The sequence below is a fragment of the Mauremys reevesii genome, linkage group 7, assembly GCF_016161935.1.
Source record: "Mauremys reevesii isolate NIE-2019 linkage group 7, ASM1616193v1, whole genome shotgun sequence".
Taxonomy (NCBI): domain Eukaryota; kingdom Metazoa; phylum Chordata; order Testudines; family Geoemydidae; genus Mauremys; species Mauremys reevesii.
The window spans coordinates 80406935-80428346 of NC_052629.1; the positions used below are offsets into that span (position 1 = coordinate 80406935).

The window sequence follows — 21412 nt, forward strand, 5'->3', positions numbered from 1 at the left end:
ACAGTTTATGATGGATCAGCGTTTACTGGTCAGGTTTAAAGTAAGAAGTACCCATCCCCACAATGAGGACCGACAATTACAACATACTAGTATGATGCTGATTTTAGTGTATCAAAAATAGTGGTTCTGAAAGGGGGGAGAGAGACAAGTATAGAAATCTCTGCACAATCTGATGAGCCACTCTGTAAATGTAGCTAAGTCAGTGGTTTCTGGATGCAGGGGAAGGTAAAAAGGGAAGAAGTGAAGATAATTACAAATGACAACAGTGGATCTATATGCTAATCACAAATACACAAATGCCACAGCTGCTGTACTAGGAAAGAATAGTAAGTCTATTACCTGTCCATTTTCCATGATAGCTGCAGGATACATGGCACTGCTTGGTCGGTCCCGGTGGGTTGGCAGCAGCATCATCAGCTCCCGAGTGTGGCGGTACTTATCTGGTAGAGAGGGAGAGCCTGTAAACAAGTGAGAATAATCACGTACACATGACAAACCACAGAAAGATCTCAGCTTGGCCCAGTGATCTAGTCTTCTTTCTTTCCTGGGACTCACAAATTACCCCAACAATCTGGATGATGATCTCACAGGACTCCAGGAAGACATGGTGCTGAGCCCACTTAGCAGCTGACTGTAGGTAGGTGCAGTAATAATCCATTTGTTATACAGTTAAGATGTGGACACATCGTTAGGTTTAGGATGCACAACTCAGCAAGTCACTAGCTGCACATTACAAACCACTTACCCCTAAAATAAAAGTGTATTTGTCTGTGTGGAATCAGCAGCAGTTGTGGGGAAGGGATAGCTCAGTGGTTTGAGCATTGACCTGCTAAACCCAGGGTTGTGAGTTCAATCCTTGAGGAGGCCACTTAGGGATCTGGGGCAAAAATTGGTCCTGCTAGTGAAGGCAGGGGGCTGGACTCAATGACCTTTCAAGGTCCCTTCCAGTTCTAGGAGATTGGTATATCTCCAATTATTACCTTTAATATGCCTACTCTTCCCTGGCCCAATAAGATATCAGAGTTATGTATTCAGATGCCATAAAACTGTACTTTATGACTGAATAAGTATGAATGGGATATGAATTTGGGATACAAATATAACTGATACTTGAATTTGCCTCATGTGTGTCAGAGATGGTACAGATAAATGGTGATTCCCATGCCTGGCTTCCTCTTTATTAATATTAGCAGATAAAAATGGAATGTTCTTTGACAGTGGTTTTCAATCCTTTTTCATTTGCAGATCCCTAAAAAATTTTGAATGGAGGTGAGGTCCGCTTGGAAATCTTAGATATAGTCTGCGGACCCTCAGGGACCACAGACCAGAGGTTGAAAACCACCATTCTGTGAATTTTGAGGGCACTTTGTTTATCACTGTGCTTTCAGATGACATACAATTACTAAGCAGCATGATGCTATTCTGAGAATACGTCAGAGGTTTGCCAACATGCTGATATATAGTAGGAGGGTATTTGCTCATGTGATCCAGTAGTTGTTTGTAATCTGGATAATTGCCAGGAGATATTACATTACAGAGGGTCTATGTGTTTCATGTTAAATATTTATTGGAGTACAGCATTTTTTACCAGCCTACTTTGTTTCTTTACATTAGGCACCATGTTCTGCAAGGAGCACGCCACACACCAATGGGCTTGCTGATGTATATAGCCACAATGGTTGTGCCACAAGAATGATTCACATTAATGGGATGGCTTGTGGATGTCTGGTAATACTGATACACACACACTCATGGATACACAATAATATGCAGAAGTTAACATCCTGAAGCTGCAGAAGTGAGCTATATCTTGTACTTATTATTTGTGCCACAAACACACACTTCACAGGCAGAGCACATAGCGCATTACCCAGCCATGCCTGCTTTTGGGAAAGACATGCCCCCTTTTGCAAACTTTCCACAACCACACGCGCATTACCTGAACAGCACTCCAACATTAATGAGCAAAGGCTTCTCCCACCCCCAGTTAATGCAGCTTTTACACCAACAACAGCATAACATGCACCTTTTTGGACTGATATACAGCACACTGTGGAGGTAACAATGTGGCCAGCAGAGTGCAGAATAAAATCCTATACTTGCAACAATTTCATCAGGGGGTGTAAGGCCCAGATAAATCTAAACCCCAGCACTGTATAAGTAAATGCAAAATATTTGCAACCTAACTCCAATCACAATTTCTCCACAGACATAAAACAAATACATTTAGACATTCTTAATTCTTATACACATTATCTTTAAAAAGACAGCTTTCACACTATGCTGAGTCTCTTTTACTCACATACACATCACAGATAGTCCTATTTCTGCATGACAAATATAAAAATACTGAACTTATAAGGGTGCCAAGAACTGCATCACAGCACAAACCACATTGCAACTTTTTTCCCTTTTATTTATCATCTGATCCTCATTTTTCTTGTCGTGGAAGCAAATTGCAGCTATATGTGCCATCAGTTTAGAAAGAATCACAACCCCCCCAAGACTTTGCAGTGCATGATCTTTAAAATCCCTTCTCTATGCTGCTTTATGGTGGCAGAATCTAATTTTTAAAACCAGCCCTCCTTTTTGTGCCCTCAGTTTGGAATTGCAAATTACTGTGGTTAAAAATATTATAAATGGTGTCTCAGCATCTGATTTGCTGGCAAAATTGTGGGTGCAAAAAGAGTGGCTCATTTGAGATCCTGTTAACAATCAGGACTGCTATCTTGGACTTGGCTAAGGAGTTCTCTGAGGCCCCCTTTTGTGTCAAGTAAACATTTAAAAACAAACTCAAACCTTTTAAAAGCTTCCAGAGCTGCCATAGGGATATCCTTCAGAACAACATTGCAATGCAGTGGCCCTGCAGACGTTACAAAACTCGGCTGCATGTACCATTGGTCTCCTATACTTTTCAGCTTGTAGCCCTGCACATGTAATGTGTGCAGTGTTTAACACACTGTTTATAGGAAAGCAAAACTTGGTTTGTCAGGGCCTGGGGAGGCTTTTAATTCTACTCCAACATTTTTAACCAAATAAAATATTAAAATTGACACAAAAATACTGGTTTTAGCAACACATTTTTAACTAATTGAGGAATCTGTAAATTCCTGCTAAATCCTTCTTGATTCTCCCACTTCTATTGGTATTTTGAAACCATTTGCTTCCAGCCCCAAACATGAACTTTTAGCTCTGATGAAGATTTTTATTTACTTTAAATGCCAAGTACAGAGGCTCTTTTACCATGCTGAGTAAGAAGCTGGGATCTTTGCTCTATAAGCCTGAGAAGAAGGCTGTCTAGAGGAAGCACTGAGAATGACTTGACAGCTCCCACAGCGAGTACTCAATATGAGCTGCCTTTAAAGTGTATTGAACATGCTCCAAGCCAGCTTTAAAATGATTCACTTTAAAACAACATTACATACCTCCTTATAGGACTCCCTGTTATAACTCCTGGTTAAGGAACCTTGGCTCATATCTTCTTTTAACCCCATTAGAATTAGAGTAGGGGTTTGTTATAGAAGTGGATGGGTGAGATTCTGTGGCCTGCGTTGTGCAGGAGGTCAGACTAGATGATCATAATGGTCCCTTCTGACCTTAAAGTCTATGAGTCTATGGGTATGTCTACACTACCAGATTAGTTCGATTTAACTTAATTCGAATTTGTGGAATCGACCTTACAAAGTCGAATTTGTGTGTCCACACTAAGGACACTAATTCGACTTTGTGAGTCCACACTAACGGGGCAAGCGTCGACACTGGAAACGGTGCACTGTGGGAAGCTATCCCACAGTTCCCGCAGTCCACGCTGCCCATTTGAATTCTGGGATTTCCCCACAATGCATGCTGGGGGGAAAAATGTGTTGAGGGTGGTCTTGGGTAACTGTCATCATTCAACGTGCTTTCGGACGTCTCAAGGGGAGATGGAGGAGCTTACTGACTCGCTCGGATCTCAGCAAAACCAATATCCCCATTGTTATTGCAGCTTGCTGTGTGTTCCACAATCTCTGTGAGAGCAAGGGGGAGACCTTTATGGCGGGATGGGAGGTTGAAGCAAATCGCCTTGCTGCTGATTATGCTCAGCCAGACAGCCGTGCAATTAGAAGAGTCCAGCGGGAAGCGCTGTGCATCCGGGAGGCTTTGAAAGCTAGGTTCCTCAGGGAGCAGGGTAACCTGTGACTGTTCAGTTTCTTTACAGAGAAGCTGAACCTGCCCCTGCTTCAGTTACTGTTGACTTTCTTCTGCGGTTACATACCCCGTTCACCACGTTTCCCCCCTTCCAACACACGTTTAAAAATAAAGTTAATGGAACATTGTTAATTAACAACGTTTTCTTTATTAATGAATTCGCGTTAAAGGGTTGAAACAGGGACGCAGACTGTGGTGGGTAGGGTGTGCAGTGATGTTAACACCGCTTCTACACTCGAGTAATGATAGGCTCCTGCTCCTAGAGCGGTCTGCAGTGCCGGACTGGTTGTTTCAACGGAGCCTGCCATCCCTCCTTTTCGGGACTCTGTGTGCGGGGGCTATGTGACCTTGTGGCGGGGGAGGACAGTTACAGATTCCCCTGCTGCGTGGCTCTGTGGTCCGGGACAAGGACCGCTGCATAAGTTCTGTAACCGCCCTCCCATGCCACAAAGTCACGTACCCCCCACCCACACAGAACATGGAAAACACCTCCCAGACCGACCAGGGTGCCTACTGACTGCACTGTGTGTGTGACCTGCTGTTGATCCTGCCCCCGTGTCTGTACCCTGGTAAAGGTGACTGTCCTATGCAATTAACAACCCCCTTCCCCCCCCCTTCACAGACAGTCTTCTGTAGAAAAACTTGACGGAAATAGTAATTAACAGCAAACTACTTTTAATAATCAACTACACAGTTAGGGGATGAAACTGGGATTGGGGCTTCGGTGAGCCAGGAAGGGAAGGACTTCTCAACATTTAGGGAATGAGAGTCTTCTTGTATTTGTGCACTCTGCAGGGATGCAGTGACTGTTTTCACGGCCCCTGTCGCCCCTCCTTCTTGTTACTTTGGGTGAGGGGGGGTTGGGACTTTGTGGCGGGGGAGGGCGGTTGCAGATACAGTGCAGGGGGGCTCTGTCCTCCTGCCTGCGGTCCTGCAGAATATCCACAAGGCGCCGGAGCGTGTCAAATTTTCCCTGGGCATTTCCTGTGTGGCTGGTCAGAACATCCAAGCTTGGACTGCTGTCCAGAGCGTCAACAGAGTGGTGCACTGTGGGATAGCTCCCGGAGCTACTAAGGTCGATTTCCGTCCACACATAGCCTAATTCGACATAGCCATGTCGAATTTAGCGCTACTCCCCTCGTCGGGGAGGAGTACAGAATTCGAACTAAAGAGCCCTCTAGGTCGAACTAATTAGCTTCCTGGTATGGACGGGTGCACGGTTAAGTCGAATTAACGCTGCTAAATTCAACATAAACTCCTAGTGTAGACCAGGCCTATGAGTCTATGAGAGTAGTGCCTCATCTGAGCAATCTCAAGGGGAGTGAATGCAAACTCAAAAATTCTCATTGACCTTGCCTTCAACACAGTGCTGCTCTTTTGCTGGGGCTGGGACATGGTGCTTCCCAACAGGTAAACAGGAAGTGCTGCACCAGGCTATGTTAGGGTTTGGGTCAGGCCAGGCAAAACCAGAGAGGAACATACTCTTTAAATTGGCAAATAACAGTAATCTGTAATGTGTTTCTCTATCACTAGTGCAAGCTAATGGAGTTCTTACTGTATCTTGATTACAACATTTCCTTATAATATTCAACTCCCTGGATCCTGGCTGGAGGTGATGTGCATAATAACATCACTGTAAGGTTTGCTGTGTACTATTTAATCTGTTCTTTGTGGATATGATCAGTATCAATCTATTTTCTGGATGACTATCTTCCCGCAAATAAAATGTTAAGTTATTAATAAATATTTCTATTACTTAGTTTACTTGGCTTATTGTTGACCCTCAAACAACTGGTATTTTTCTCCTTCAGTGAACAGTGCCACATTTTGGGAGTGGGGGATTAGCTCTACCATCTCCAGGGCTGGGGGATTCAAATTCTAGTTGAACCCTAAGTGCAAGTGACCTGGGTGGTCTCTTGATCACTGTGGAAATTAATTCACCTCACAAAGCCACCTCTCTGCTCAGACTGACGTTAGTAAGCATGCTACTAGACAGGACTACAGCTAACAGGACAAGCTGGTGCAAGGATTAGGGAAATGGGATGCAGTTTTTCACCTCTAGGTTAAGATGTGAACCTGCAGATGAAAGCTTTTAACAACTGATAAATACTAGAAGTAGAAACAGAGGTAACCAACGTTCAACCTAGGACCGGAGCTGACAAGAACTGTTAAATCTGAGAAATGCTAGGTGGCCATGTGAAATGAGTTGATAGCCTTAGTACAGATCCTGACTGATGCTGCATCTCAATTGGTAACTTTGTCGGCAGTCTCAGCAGAAAGGCCAAGGATTGAACGGGTCATGGAGACTGAACTATCCTCTCACCTCTAGAGGTGGTCCCTCCAGGACAGAGATGAGGCACATTGGTGGGGGCAGTGTGGGGAAGCTTGCACTGCTGCCGCCCGTGCTGTATCTGTTCTGTGGATAAATAGAGGGCTTCAGCCTCCAGTGTTGTCAATCCAGCACCTTTCACCAGCACTAAATTAAAAAGAATATAAATAAATATAAAAAGGATAGAGGTGCATTGGCAGAGCTGCATGTGAAGTCTGCATGGTACTTTGCTCTAGCCAGTGCCATCACTCATTTTAACAAGCATCAAATTCCCCCAATTAAAAAAAACAAAACAAAAAAAAGTCAAACAAAGAAACCAAAGCCATGTTAATTTTAAACACAGTGGAACTCTTATATAGTGAAGTTGTTTTTCCTGCTGAACAATTTCACTCTAAAAGGAGCTTTCATAATAACCAGTTTAGAAACTTGCAAATTGCGAAGTATGGAAAAGATCTAGGACTTTCATTCCACGTTACTGCAAATGGAGTTTCATAATAATTCATTAGACTGTGGAGGTAAACACTGCTTTTTGCCTAACTGAAAATAGACAAAACTGGCAGGGAAGAAATGTTTTATCTTGAATTTATCAAAATGTATTATTAAGAATGGCGAGTAAAACAAAATAAAATAAATAATATCCGAAACTGTCCCTTCAAATAATACACTTTTAAAAATCACTGTTTCTCTTGCTGTTTCCTTATTTGTAGTCAGTAGAGTTATCTAGTTCTCATCTATGGGAGGTGCTGTTGACTTAAGCATCAGCCAGACATCCTTTTATATTGTTCATCACTTTGGTTCCTAAGCAACAGCAGAGACCACAGCTGAGGGGGCAGTTGGTGATGCTGGGAAGTCAGGCAGCTCAGAATGACTGGCAAAGCCTGTGGCTGTGAATACCGGATTTCTGAACTGGAAAATAGCTTGAAATGCTGCAAGCACCAAAATCTCACACTGCTCCCCCAAAAGATTCAGGATTCATAGAACTTGCTGGGCAGGTTCATTTACAGAGCCTTCCTGACATGACAGTACCATATTCAGTTCCACCTTCTGTTCCCTGCTATGTCACCTTTATTCTAATTACAGCTCTAGCCCGATATAACACTGTCCTCGGGAGCCAAAAATCTTACCGCATTATAGGTGAAACCGTGTTATATCGAACTTGCTTTGATCCGCCGGAGTGCACAGCCCCCGCCCCCCGGAGCGCTGCTTTACCGTGTTATATCCAAATTTGTGTTATATCGGGTTGCGTTATATCGGGGTAGAGGTGTACTTTATTATTTGGGTTGTCATTATTTTCCTCCAGCTCTTGAAAATTAACCAAGCTATTTTTATTGACATAAAGAATCCCATTCCTCAGCTTTCTATTCCACCTGTTCCTTCCATTAAATCATCCTGCTGCATTTCTGACATGGCAACAGACTGTGATTTATGACTTCATTGTAGGATCATGCACAAAGACAGGCTGGACTGAGAGGAAAAAAGCTCTTAATCTAGTTAAGAAGAAACAAATTCTGCCCCCTCTTCTGTGTTTACAGAGACCCCTGGCCACAGTGCAACCAGTGGAATTCTCTTGTGTGGGGAAGAGGGACAAGATCCGAGCAACTAGAGCCAAGCTCTACAGCCTGTATACTGTAGAGGCCTTCTGCATGAGCCTGTGGAGGGAGATGCAGCAGTGGCTGGGGTGGGGGCAGGTGGACATGCAACAGAGCTGCCACAAAAGGGGAAGGAAACAACTTGAATGGAGGTTATGAAAACTCTGAGGCTGCAGTAGCAGACATGGAATGACTCTGCTGCAGTTCTGAGGCCTGGGGAAAAGGGGATTCACTGCACTAAGCCTCGTTATCCTAAGAGGTAAGGGAAAACAAAACATTAGGAGGTAAAGTATTTTGTGTGGGTTTTTTTTTCTTGTCTTCAAGTATGATCCAGCATGAAAGTCCTCTTTTAATTCTTGTATCTCTCATTCCAAGCCCTTCAACCTTCATTGTATACATGAATGTTAACCCATCTCATGACTTCTTTAGAATGGTCTAATTTCCCTAAAACAAGACTGAACTTTGCCTTTTCTTGATATTCCACTTCTTGCAAATACTGAAACAAATTATTTACATCCTTCAGTAGATTGTTTGCAACAGGGCAGTATGGCATCCTTTCCCTTACAATGTCTGTGATGCAAGTGGTTGGCTCAATTGTGTGGAAGCACATTCAAAACCATTACATAGCTAAACTCCCTGAAGTCAGCAAGTACCAAAGGTATACACTCCACCAAATTTTGCTGAAAAGATGACTGAGACCACTTTGAGGGTTACACAAAACATTTCAGAAGAAGTCACTGTTGAAAAAACAATCCCTAATAAAGTAAAATCATAAAATTACTGTATATTTAAAGCATCTTAGCAGCACAATTTTTAAACTGATAGGACAAGAGTCAGGGCCATTTGGGTCCCTTCATTCTTACCTCGTGCACTGGAAGGGGCAGAGTTAATCATCTGGGATGGTGCGGAGTGGGTAGAGCTCAGGCTTGAAGTGGAAGGACTGGCCTGGGACGAAGATAAAACAGAGACGTTGGTGACTGAGCCTTGGTACCTGGAGTTAGGGTAAACAAGCTGCAGGAGGCAGAGAAATGAGCAAGACAGAAAACTGAGCAGACTGGTGCATTATATATTCACCTCCCTCAGATCATCAAATGTGTGGGGAATGTGACCTCTGTCTAGGAAATAGTTACAATTAAACTCACTATTAACACTGTACAGTCACTGGGCTGTGGGACCCATTTCGGCCTTTCATATTGATTGTCATGGATTGAAAGAGAAATTACTAATTGAGATAAGCATCTCAACAAGAAAAACTAACTATTCCGCTCACTAGGTGATACCACACCCCTTATAAAGATGACCTTTACTTTGCTCTGTTCTTAGGCTACACTAGGAACTTTTAATTTACACCTATAGAAGAGTTAATAATATTTACCTTAGAAGGAAATCACTGGGAGCCATCTCTGCCTCCATGACATTTCTATCAATCTTTAAGAGATACTGATCTATACACCAGGTCAGACTCTATGGGATTATTGCTATATCTTTTCAGTTCATAGCTATAGATAAATCTAAGACAGAAGAGGTCAAAGTATGTCTACTGTACATGTAAATGATTCTTGTCCCAAGTACAGCCTACAGGGCATGTTCAATTATATTCCTAGCAATAGGTCCTTGACGTTGTACAGCAGTTATACCTGCATGTGGTACATATCCTCAGCGGTCTCCCCTACAGAACTGTCTGTTAGGATAACCAGGTTTCCTGTTTCACTGGAAGTATGGGAGGAAAGAGACGATGACGAGTGTCTGACTGAACCCAGCAAGTTCAATGGGCTAAAACAAAAATGGAGACAGTGGCAAAACAGGGTGCAATGGTTAGACAATATTCTTTTCCAAATCTTAGTTTTAAGTAGTGAGGCCTTATCTTCAAAGGTGCTCAATGCCTGCAAGTCCCACAGACTTTTGTGTTGAACACCTTTGAAAAATGAGGCCATAAATGCTTACGCCTTTCATTTTCATGGCAATAGTAATAAGAAACCAATACCATTACATTTCAGTTAGCTACACACTGACAATATAAAACAAGGTCATTCAAACTTCAATCTGGGGCCAAGCTGGCATCTTTCCAGGAACCTGAGTGCTACACCTAATTTGCCTCAAACAGAGCAGACTGAAACTGCTCTCGTTTTTAATGCTGAGATGCAACCTGTGGAGACAACTTCCAGGAATATTTCATCCAGCTCCAGCAGAGGCTACTCAGATCAAGATGGAGCATTTCCTGAGTAATCTGTAGTCTCCGTGGTCCACACCTATGTATTAAAACTGAAGGCAACTGCAGCTGAATGTAGAACTCTATGGCCCAAATGGCCTGCAGGCTGTACTTTGATCCCTCATGATGTAAAATCACGTTGATATGTTCCTCTCTTACTCTGAATCAAATACATAATATACACAGTAGAATCTTGCTAAATCACACCGACAACTTGGAAGCCCTTTATAAGCTGATGACTTTTGAGAAAAGTGACATCACTTTGAGTGAGTGGTGGACTATGGAATTCTACCACACAACTTAACTTCTTGGATTTACACACCTGAGAGTGAGTCGCTGCACCCTCTCCTACTGAACAAAGCTTTAAAAACAGCTACATGGACTCATTCTTCAAAAGGGAAAAACAGAGAATAGCAACTGAGACTTCACAACTCCTGTAGCATTCTTGTGTTTGTTGTTCGGTCTTGTGAGGCTATAACTCTTTTCAACTAACAGCACATTTTATAGATGCTAAAAAGATTTGTTTGTATCCTGAAGTCCTGCTATCATCAGTTCTAGGGTTGGCTTTAGGGATGGGTCCTCAATCTGAATAAGAATAAAAAAGTTCTGATGCTTATTTAAATCTTATAAGCCTCTTAAATCTGAAAACTGGCCTGTATTATTTTATACCATTCTGATCTAATACCTTGAAAGCTTTTCTTATTGTATTTTGATTCTAGTCTAGGCTGGAAATCAGAATTGTAAACACAACAATCTGAACATCTTTAGAACTTTAAACAAAGATTCAGTTTGAGTTCAGTTCCAAAAATAAGCAACAAGGCTTTTTTTTTTGGTTGTCAAAGTGTTGGTGTCACTGGGCCTAAATAAACCAAAGTTGTGACTGAAGGCCTGAGTGAACCAAAGGTCTTCCATGCTGTGAACTTTAACCAGCCTAAGATGCTAACAGACAGCAAGCAAAATGTGTAACTGTCAGCTGTCTCAGCTTGCAGCTGTAGGACAGTTTGAAACAGCAAAAAGCGGCGGGGAGGAGGGGGAGAGGAGGGAGGAAAATCTGCATGCGTTTGTGCTGTGAAGGCCATAGATAAATATGCGAATGGGAACTTTTCTAACACGCTGAAATGTAATGTTTAAAGTAACTGCTGTTGGGAAGGGAGGGGTGAGGGGGAAAACCAAACAAAAGACTTACACAAACAAGGGGGGTATAAATACTGGGACCCCGCCTGCGCGCGGGGGTGCAGGATTTGAGAATGCTTTTTCTCCCTGGCACCTTATTTGGGCTCAAATAAACTTGGTTTGCTTCTCCACCCTGGTGTGTTAATTAGTGCGACGCACACCGGGCAACGAACCCTGCTGTTGCTCCTCCTCGGGCCCTTTGAGCCGGCAACAAAAGTATGTGTCTTATTCAACTTGAGCAGGCTACCAATCCCTTATTTACGTGTCAGAAATATTAAAAGTTTGGACCTTCAAAGTCATTGTGAATTTTGGGCTCTGAGAAAAACCTAAGTGCCAGTTAAGGATATTTTATCTGTATGTATAAATATTGCGGTGAAGTGGCTATGTGTCAGCTTCCAGCTAACAAGCGCTTAAGATCTCTATTAAATCCCTGGCTTCTCAGTGTAACACAGCTTCCAACCTAGACATGAGAAGGAACGGATGGCTTCACTTCAAAGCTTTCCAATGATGACTCTAAATCAAACATCAGTGGTCTTTGCAGACTAACAAAAGGAACACTTTTCTACAAAGGCTGATGTTGCTGCCTCCACAGTTCTTCTAGCCACCTATGAGGCTAGGCTTACTTGGGCCCATAAACTTTATTAAGTCTCTCTCTGCCCTTCCATGGAGTTTTGAGAACCCATGCCAGTACAGAATGGTACATTTAGAACTTTCTGCTTAAACCGTTAGACATTCTAGAGATTACAGCAAAAAAACAGTACCTGTGTCGATGCACCAGCTTGATGCTCTCTGGACTCATCGGGCCGTGTGACACAAGAACACTGCTGCGTGGGGTGCTGGTACCAGAACAGGCTGGACTCAATTTATCCAAACCAGGCAACTCCTACATAGGAAATACAAAATTACTTATTTACTTCAGAAATTTTGGGCTTGATCATGGGAAAAGGGGAAATAAGCTTTCCCTTTTTGTCAAAAGATTGGTGATAAATCTGTGACTATGTTCTTCACAGAGCTATTATGGTTCTGCAATTAGCCCAAGAGCTTTCAGACCCCTTCACTCCCAACCTAATTAGCTTGTTACCAACAATTCCCAGGCGCCTTCTCAGCAATTTGCTGGAAGCTTAGGCATACAATCGACCAGATTGCAACTGCCTTCATTTTTAATATGAAGATAGGCGTGCAGAGAACACAAATACCCGCATATAGTGTGGCCCAGCCACTTGTACAAAGATGGAGAACTGCAGGTTGGGAGCTGTAATCTATGGGGACCACATCTCCATATTAAAAGTGGCCATACTGTAGAATTCTGGAGGCTTCATTTGTGGCCATCCTCATATAGCTAACACTTAGAAAATGTGGATTTGTCTTTCAGCGTATAATGTAAAATTCTAGCATATGTAATTCAAAATGTTTTCTTAAATCTTTGAAAGCTGCCCCTTCTTTGTTTTTTAGAATGTTTATGAGGGAGTCAAGAGATCTGTGAAAATGACACTGTACTATGAATAGATAAGAGGTCTGCCATTTCTTAGGACCCATTTAACCCAAACATCTCAAGGAGCTGTCCCAGAGCACTGAAGAATAAAACAGCATAAAGGGACAAGTGGACATCAAGTGACAGTGGAGTCTATGGCTTCTCTATGATGTCTGACAACATTATTAACAATCTGAGAAGCAGAGAAATTTAGACTTGTCTTGGGATCACTGACTCTGCATGAACCACTGATAAAAAAATAAACATTAATCAGACAGTCAGCACTTGCAGAGACACTAATGATTGTTCTATGACTGTTCTATTTCTCCTCCCCCCCGCCAACAGGTGTTGCCTTTTCAGTGACGTGCTTCAGGATATTGAGGATTAGGATGGGATGTATTGGGGATAAACTGGCCATAGGGAAGAGATGACCATGAGACTACTATGTGATCAGATTTCTTCAAACAGAACAGGAGCAGTCTTCTAAATGAGCTTTATCTTACACAGCATTAACCTTTCTAATTCTGAGTTGTTTTGTTTTACAGCTTCAGCCAAATCTTGAGACACTAGTAACTGAGAGGCAGCACAGTTTGCTTTTTGTATAATTAACTTCTTATTAAGCTTTCAAACAAATTGGCAAGAAAAAACTTTTGATCACACAACTCTTCTGAGTGACAACACATTATCATCACATACCTATTTATTATGTGCTATTGAAGCTAACTTATAGTCTGTATCTTCTTAAATAACCATGGATGTCCTGTGCTAGTGAATTTTAAGAAGTGATAATTACATGAAATGGACATGTCTCCGCTCACTAAGAACAGCTGAGTGGCAAATGTGCTAACAAAGTAATGACTTCAGTAGCAGTTCCAAGAGGCAAGCTCTTTTTAAATCTCCCAACAAAACTAAATGGAAATCAAATCATGTACACTTGGTTAAACAACACACTAAACAGGCCCCACTATTTCAACACTGGAGATTCACTTTGAAATTTCCTAAAGCACATTTTAAGTGGAAGCCCCTATTTGTTCTTTCTATTGTTATAGAATAAAAGACACATAAAATATGAAGCATATATGTGAAACGGTGACTGCCAATTATCTACCCTGAGCAGATTTCTGTGATACAGAGGTAAAATCAGCAGCCGCTGTTGGTGCCCTATTTACTTTAGCTCTCCCATCATTGCGGCACTTGACTAATGGTAGGACTTTGCAGGCTAAAAGAGAAATAAGGGCATTCTGACTATGGGACTGATCCTCTGTCTTCTACTGCTGTCCTTGTCTGGTGAGAGGACTTCCATCCCCCAGTGCAGGGAGCAGGAAAGAACTTCTCCCACAAAAGGTGACTAGAAGGCATATCCCATGAACATCCTGGTCTGCACAGCTCATTGCTGAGTATGATCTGCCAAACAGGGAATGTGTCCAGCCCCGCATCTGGGTGGCACCTATGCTGCATTCAACAGGTTGCAACAGGATGGCTGTTTTGTGAGATGGGCAACTAGTACTGTCTAGTCATCTTCTCTCTACCCATGGCACAGCACCCTATGATAAGGGCTAAATTTTGCCCTACATTACGTAAGACTGTAAGTATTCAGCTTCACAGACCTTCTGCCATATCACCAGTGATATAAATTAGAGGAGAGAGACCTTAAAAAATCCCAGGGCCTATATTAAAGGCTCAGTTTGCAAATCTTTTTGGGCTTTAATTCTTGCACTGGAAACAAGGTTTCTTGTAAGTTAGACAATCCCATAGGTTTAATATACACTACTTTTGTCCAGTTCCTGTGTGCATCTCATTGCAACTGAACGAATTTTTATCATGGCTCTGTACTACTGACGATGACCCGGAAGTGGTGGGTGGTGGGGATTAGCTTACATGGTAAAGACTAGATTGCATCATTTGGAACTGATCAATCAGTTTCTTATGTAGAGGACGCATCTCTGGATGTACAAATTTCTCATGTACTGCCAGACCCACTCCAAGAACATGCACCTATTAAAAAAAAAAGAAATTATAACATCATGAATCAAGAACATCTTCATTCATCCTAGAAGACACTACATAATTATATCCTCAAGTTTGGTCAGCGTGTGAGAGAGATCTGTAAAATAGTCTATTGTTCATTTGCAAGGTTGCTGAAAATTAGTAAACATAAGAAAGCTGACAAGTATGTGTTTAACATACATTTTAAGTAGGAGACAACCACATTTGTGACATGTTGGATTTACAGTTGCAAGAGAGAACAATAAAAAAATGACAAAATTGATTCACTCTTGTAGTCTTATTGGAAACCCGGGAGGTGGGCGGGCACAAGCCTGCCCACTTCTAAAGGCCCCTCCCCCAGCCTAGCCCAGGGACCAAATGAGTATGTGGGACAACAAATGAGAAAAACAAGGACTGAGGTGAAGGTCATAGGTTCAAAACGAGGGTACCGGATGGGGACACCGAGCAGAGAACCCCAGACAGCGCCCAGTGCTCCTCAAAGGTGTTGAGGGAGCCAGCGGATGCTGCCCAGTGGAACTCTGACCAGGTGTGTGAAACTAGGGAGGAACAGAAATAGGCCCCAGAGTCGCAGAGCAGCCCCTCCTCCAGCATCCTCCTCCTGGTAGTGTAGCGGGAGAGCTTGGCCAGGGCCAGGGCCAGGAGGAGGTTGGGGGGAAGAATAGCTCAGTGGTTTGAGCATTGGCCTGCTAAACCCAGGGCTGTGAGTTCAATGCTTGAGGGGGCCACTTAGGGATCTGGGGCAAAAATCTGTCTGGGGATTGGTCCTGCTTTGAGCAGGGGGTTGGACTAGATGACCTCCTGAGGTCCCTTCCAATTCTGATATTCTATGATTCTATGACGAGGAGGTCTCGTGACTTCGTGGGGCCACGGATGGGGTGTGCAAAAAGGAACAGGTGCGGGGAAAAGTGCAGCCAGAACCTCAACAAGAGGTTCTGGAGGAGCCGGAATAGGGGCTGCAACCTGGCACATTCAAGATAGGCAGGTGCCAGGTTCTCCCTCACGCTGCAAAAGGGGGCAGGCCTTGGGTATGGGTGTGAACCGCGCCAGGTACAAGCCCATGATCACGGCTCCGTGAAGGAGCCACCAACCGATGTCCCCAGCGGGCCATGGAACCAAGGTGAAATAAAGGCTGGCCCACTGGGGCGCCTCACCCTCTTTAGGTGGAAGGTAGTCCCGCCATTTGGTGTCGGGGTGGGACGTGAGGGTGAGGAAATGCAGTGTGTGGAGCACAAGTGTGAACAGTTGGTCTCTAGGTGCGGTTTGGAACCGGACTGACTGCAGGGTGTGCAGCTGGCTCAGGGCGTGGGAACGGGGAGGCTGGGGGGGCTCACGGAACAGGGGCCGAATAAAAATGTCCGGAGGGGTGGGCAGGGAGCACCTTCTCGCAGGGCCCGCTGCAGGAAAATGAGAGAGACGGGTGACAAGGCAGCCTCCATCTCCTGGAGTATGCGCAGGGGGGTCGGAAGGGTGGAGCGCCCCATGCGCCGACCGAGCACATGGGGATCCACCCAGTCCCACTGTCGTAGTCCAGGAGGTCTCCGACTGTAGTGGTTTCTGCCACTACAGTCCAACCTCCGGTGCACTGAGGGAGGCGCCGCCACCTGCACACGTAGATCGGGGTTGTGCATCAGGGGCTCTGCGAGGAGATCTGCCCCCTCGGTGGCCACAAAGGACCTGGTCACCAAAAAGAGCTTCCAGGTCTGGAGGAGGTCCTGGTAGAAGGCCGGCAGTTCTAAGAGGTCTCGCGGAAGACCTCTCAGGTGGAGAAAAAAGAGCCACTGGTCATATCAGAGCCCTCAGAGGTGACGGAGGAAGGTGTGCGCCAACGTGCTCCACGCCGGACTACCTGCACCGTAAAGGAGTCTCTGCAGGGCCTAGAAGCAGAAGACATGGACCTGGCTGCGAAAGCAGACCAGGCTCTGCCCTCCCTCCTCCAGGGGAAGATTCAAAACCCCTGCAGAGACCCAGTGCAGCCCCAGCCAGAAGAATTCCAGAGCCATCCTCTGAAGCCTGGCCAGGGTCCCGGGGCCGGGTTCAGGGTGTTGAGCCGGTGCCAGAGCATGGACAGGACTAGCTGGTTAAGCACCAGCGCCCTCCCTCACAGGGAGAGACAACAGAGCAGTTCTGTCCATCTCCGCAGCTGCTCACCCACCCTGGCCTCCAAATCCTGCCAGTGCTCCAGCAGAGATGGATGCGTGGCAGATAAACGCCAAGATAGAGCAGCGGACCTGCGCTCCATCGGATGGCTTGAAGCGCGGGTGGGAGGGAGCTCGCCTGTCACCCGTCCCCGACCACCAGGCCAGAGCTCTTGACCCAGTTGATCCGGGTGGAGGAGGCCGCCGAGTAAATGACCTGGTGCGGCCTACACCCGCACCAGTTCGCCCGGGTCCTGGACCACAAGGAGCATGTCATTGGTGTACGCCGACAGGACCAGCCGCAGCTCTGGCTCCCGAAGCACCAACCCTGTCAACCTCCGGCGGAGGAGACAGAGGAAAGGCTCGATTGCCAGAGCGTACAGCTGGCCCAAGAGAGGGCAACCCTGCCATACTCCCCACCCGAAGCTGACCGGCTCGGTCAGGGTCCAGTTGAGCCTGACCAGACACTCTGTGTCAGTGCACAGCACCTGGAGAAAGCCCACAAACTGGGGCCTGAAGCCGAATGCCCGCAGAATGCCCAGGAGATACCCATGGTCCATCCTGTCGAATGCCTTCTCCTGGTCCAGGGACAGAAGGGCAAATGACAGATCATCCCCACCCCGCAGCTCCAAGAGGTCCCGGACCAAATACAAGTTATGGAATATGGTCCAGCCCAGTTGTGATGGACCATGTTCGCCAGCACGGACCCCAGCTGGAGCAAGATGGCTGGCCTTCACTATGACCTTACAGTCCGTGCTGAGGAGCGAGATGGGACGCCAATTCCATAGGTCACGGAGGTCCCCCTTCTTCGGCAATAAGGCGAGCACGGCTTGCCTGCATGAGAGAGGGAGGACCCCTTTGCAAGAACTCGGCCCAGACGGTGATGAAGTCTGGGCTGAGGACGTCCCAGAACCAGAAGCGGCTCCAGGCCCCAGCACACCAAGCTCGTGCTTGGGCAGCAAGCCGCTGGGCGCGCTCTGCCGGTCGCCGCAAGGGCGGCAGGCAGGCTGCCTTCAGCGGCTTGCCTGCGGAGGGTCCGCTGGTCCCGCGGCTTCGGCGGACCTCCCGCGGCTTCGGACCCGCCCCTGCCCAGAACACGCGGTAGAACTCCACTGTCAGCCCGTCCATGCCCAGGCATTTGTTGGTGGGCATGAGACGGAGGGCTTCCAAGAGCTCGGCCAGAGAGAGAGGCAGCTTCAGCCGGTCTCGGTCGCCCACACTGACCATAGGGAGTTCGGTCCAGAGCACCCTGCAGGCTTTGGTGTCGGTTGGATCCGGGGAGAAAAGTCTGGCGTAGAAGGCCCTGGCCCTTCCACACATCTCCTGCAGAGCCATGAGGGGGGTGCCGTTCTCCGCCAGGAGGCAGGTGACATGCTTTTTAGCCCCTTTCTTTTTCTCCAGGGAGTAGAAGAAGCGGGAGGCGCAATCCATCTCCCGAAGGAGATGGATGTGGGATCAAATGAAGGAACCCCGGGCCTGATGGTCCTCCAGGGCCCGGAGCTCCCCCCACGTCTCCCGGTACGCTGCACAGAGGGGTGAATCTTCAGGGCCAGAGGCCTCTCTAGCTCTAAGACTTCCCACTCCAACTGCTCTATCACCGCATCTCTCCGCTGGCTGATGCCCCGGGAGTAGTTGCGGCAGAAGAGCCATGCGCACACCTTCCCCGCATCCTACCACCATCTCGCCAAGGGAAAGGCGCGCCTCTGCCCTTGCCAGGCCAGCCCAAACTCCTGGAAGGACGCCACAAAGCCCACGTCCTCCAGCAAGCTGTTGTCAAAATGCCAATAGGCCAGCCCCGGCCTCTCCGAACTGAGAGAGGCCGTCACAGTCACTAGGTGGGCTCATGCCAGGTAGAAACGTGAGAAATAAATGCGGTCCAACTGGGGGTGGTGTCATCGTCCGGGGGGTGGTCGCGCCAGACGTCCACCAGGGAGTGATGGTCCATGATCTCCCTGAGGATGCCAGTGGCTGCCTGGGATTTCTCGACTCCTGAGCGGTCCCGGTCCTCGAGGGTGGTGTTGAAATCCCTGCCCTGGACCAGGCACTCGTGAGGAACCAGGGTGCCGAGGAAGGCCGATGCCTGCCGACAGAAATGCACTCGTTCTGGGCCCGTGTTCGGGGCGCACACATTGACAAGGTTTAATGTCAGCCCCTCCATACAGGCCCTGACGTGCAGCAGGCGACCCAGCACGACCTTGGTGACCCCCAGCACCTCAGGCCGTAGCTCAGGGGAGAACAGGGGGGCCACCCTGGCCGAGTGGGCACTGAGGTGGCTAAAATATACCCCGTCCCCCCACTCCAGCCGCCAGCTAGCCTCAACAGCTGGAGTTGTGTGGGTCTCCTGCAGGAAGATCACAGAGTTCCCCCGCCCTCTGAAGGAAGGAGAGCACCTGGTTCCTGCGGAGACACAACCTACAGCCCCAGGTGTTTAATGTGGCAAAGATGACAGCTTTCATAGGGAGGATCCTCACAGGCAGGATGATCGACAGCCTCCAGCGGGCCCTGCAACAACCCACGTTCAACCCCAAAGGTCAGGGGAGTTGCAGAACTTGTGGGCCCGCTGGTAGGCCGCAATGTCCTGCCTCCCGGTCCCTCTCCCCTCCCCCAAAAGGGCCCTCACGGCCCGGAGGACATGATGGAAATCCCCCCAGCGCTGGAGGGTGAGCTGCACCTTGCCCTTAGAGCCACGGGTGTCCTTCAGGAAGTGGTGCAGCTCATCCCTCAGCGCAAAGGGGGACGCAGCAGCCAATCCGCTGCCGCCCTCCAGTGGGGCCCCCCAAGAGATCCTCGCTTCCTGCGGAGATGGGCAAACCAGGGGCCGAGCCCCAGCACTGGCAAGGAAAGGGGTGGCGGAGGGAATAGAGCAGCTCCCATAATGTCGGAAAGGGGAGACACGAAAACCACCCCGAGGGTTGTCCATGGGTAGCAGGAATGAGATAACCACGGGGGCGGCAACAGAATGGGAGGTGGAGGGGAGAGGGACAGGCGATGCTTTGGGGACAGGAACAGGGGCGGGTTCGGGGACTGGGGCAGGAGAGGGGACAGGAGCAGGAGCAGGGGCAGGGATTGGAATGGGAACGGGGACAGAAATGGATACATGGTCCCTAGCAGCCAAGCCGCTGAGTCTTGGCTCCTCTCGACCGGGACTCAGGGCAGGAGGGGGGCCTTTGCCGGCACCGGGCACAGGTGTCACTGCAAGTGCATTGCCCGCAGCCACGGCATCCGGCATGATGGAGTCGTCAGGGGGGCTCCTGTCCGGGTGGTAGAGGGTGCACCCACAGGCTCAGGGCCCGGCTGCTCTGCATCGGCCATTGCCCCGAGGCTGACAGGTAGGGCCAGGGGTGGCCCCAAGGACAAGACCAGGGGCCACACCATGGGGTAAGAGGCAAGGAGGAGGGGGTGGCGGGGCTAAACCACTGCCCAGATCAAGACCCGCTGGCGGGGGGTCATCCTCCCCCTGGGTGACAGGGGTCAGACCCAGGGCCTCGATCTCATCAAAAATTGAGGTGAAGTCAGTCCCCGCAGCCCCAGAGTCCTCCCTGCCAGTCACAGAGGCAACAATTGCCCCGGTATCGGTGGCAGGCACAGGTGGCATAGGGGCCATGGGAACTTCCACAGAGGCCCTCTCAGGGGGGTGCTCGACAAGGGGGGCAGGATTGCCTCCGTCCACTGCCATGGCTTCCATGGCCGGCATCTCCTGCTGGGCTCCGTCCAGGGGCACGGCGGAAGATTTAGCAGCCTCAGCCCCTCGCAGGATCTTTCGGGGGGGCCTCCTCTCCCTCCTCATCGGTGGGGAGGGATCGAGCCTGCAATTTGTGGGTGCCGTGCTTCCCCTGGTCGAGCACCCAGCCCTCCAAGGTGGAAGTGGAGGTGGCAGGATGGTCAGTGGGGGCAGGGCCAGGGGGCAAGGGCGATGGTTTCGGGGCTCGGGACGGCAAGGGTGGGACAGCAGAGTGGAAGGAACAAATACTGAAGGGCTGGGGCGGGGCAGGCAAACCAACAGAAAGGGAAACTCCCAAAGGGTCATAACAGGTGGTGGGTGGGGCAGGCTGCAGGGGTGGAGGGGCAAGCTAACACAAGGGGCTTGAGGGGCACAGCTGGGGGGGTAGGGTAAGTCGAAGGTGGGGAGGTATGTGCACCCACGTGCACTTGTGTAGCTCAGGCCTTGCTGCTCACTGCTGCAAACAGGCCCAGGTGGTAAAAGGGGGGGGGGGGGGACAAACAGCCACGCCGAGGGGCAAAGAGCAGGTCCAGGTGGTACGTGGGGTGGTAGTGGGAGGGAGCAGATGGGCGAGGGGGAGGGCTCCACAC

General features: G+C 47.9%; 1 protein-coding gene across 13 annotated transcripts in view; it reads right to left on the reverse strand.

The window, feature by feature from the left end:
- Nucleotides 1-21412, reverse strand: part of DOCK3 (dedicator of cytokinesis 3) — a 625234-nt gene that overhangs the window by 14199 nt on the left and 589623 nt on the right. For 7 of the 13 annotated variants that reach the window (XM_039547580.1, XM_039547582.1, XM_039547581.1 and 4 more), the window contains 6 exons: nucleotides 14838-14954; nucleotides 12250-12371; nucleotides 9744-9879; nucleotides 8970-9051; nucleotides 6512-6664; nucleotides 340-458 (listed from right to left, as the gene is read on the reverse strand). In XM_039547580.1, the coding sequence (XP_039403514.1) occupies nucleotides 340-458; nucleotides 6512-6664; nucleotides 8970-9051; nucleotides 9744-9879; nucleotides 12250-12371; nucleotides 14838-14954 (729 nt within the window). The remainder of the gene's footprint in view (nucleotides 1-339; nucleotides 459-6511; nucleotides 6665-8969; nucleotides 9052-9743; nucleotides 9880-12249; nucleotides 12372-14837; nucleotides 14955-21412) is intronic. The other 6 variants (XM_039547589.1, XM_039547586.1, XM_039547584.1 and 3 more) reach the window with 3 other exon arrangements.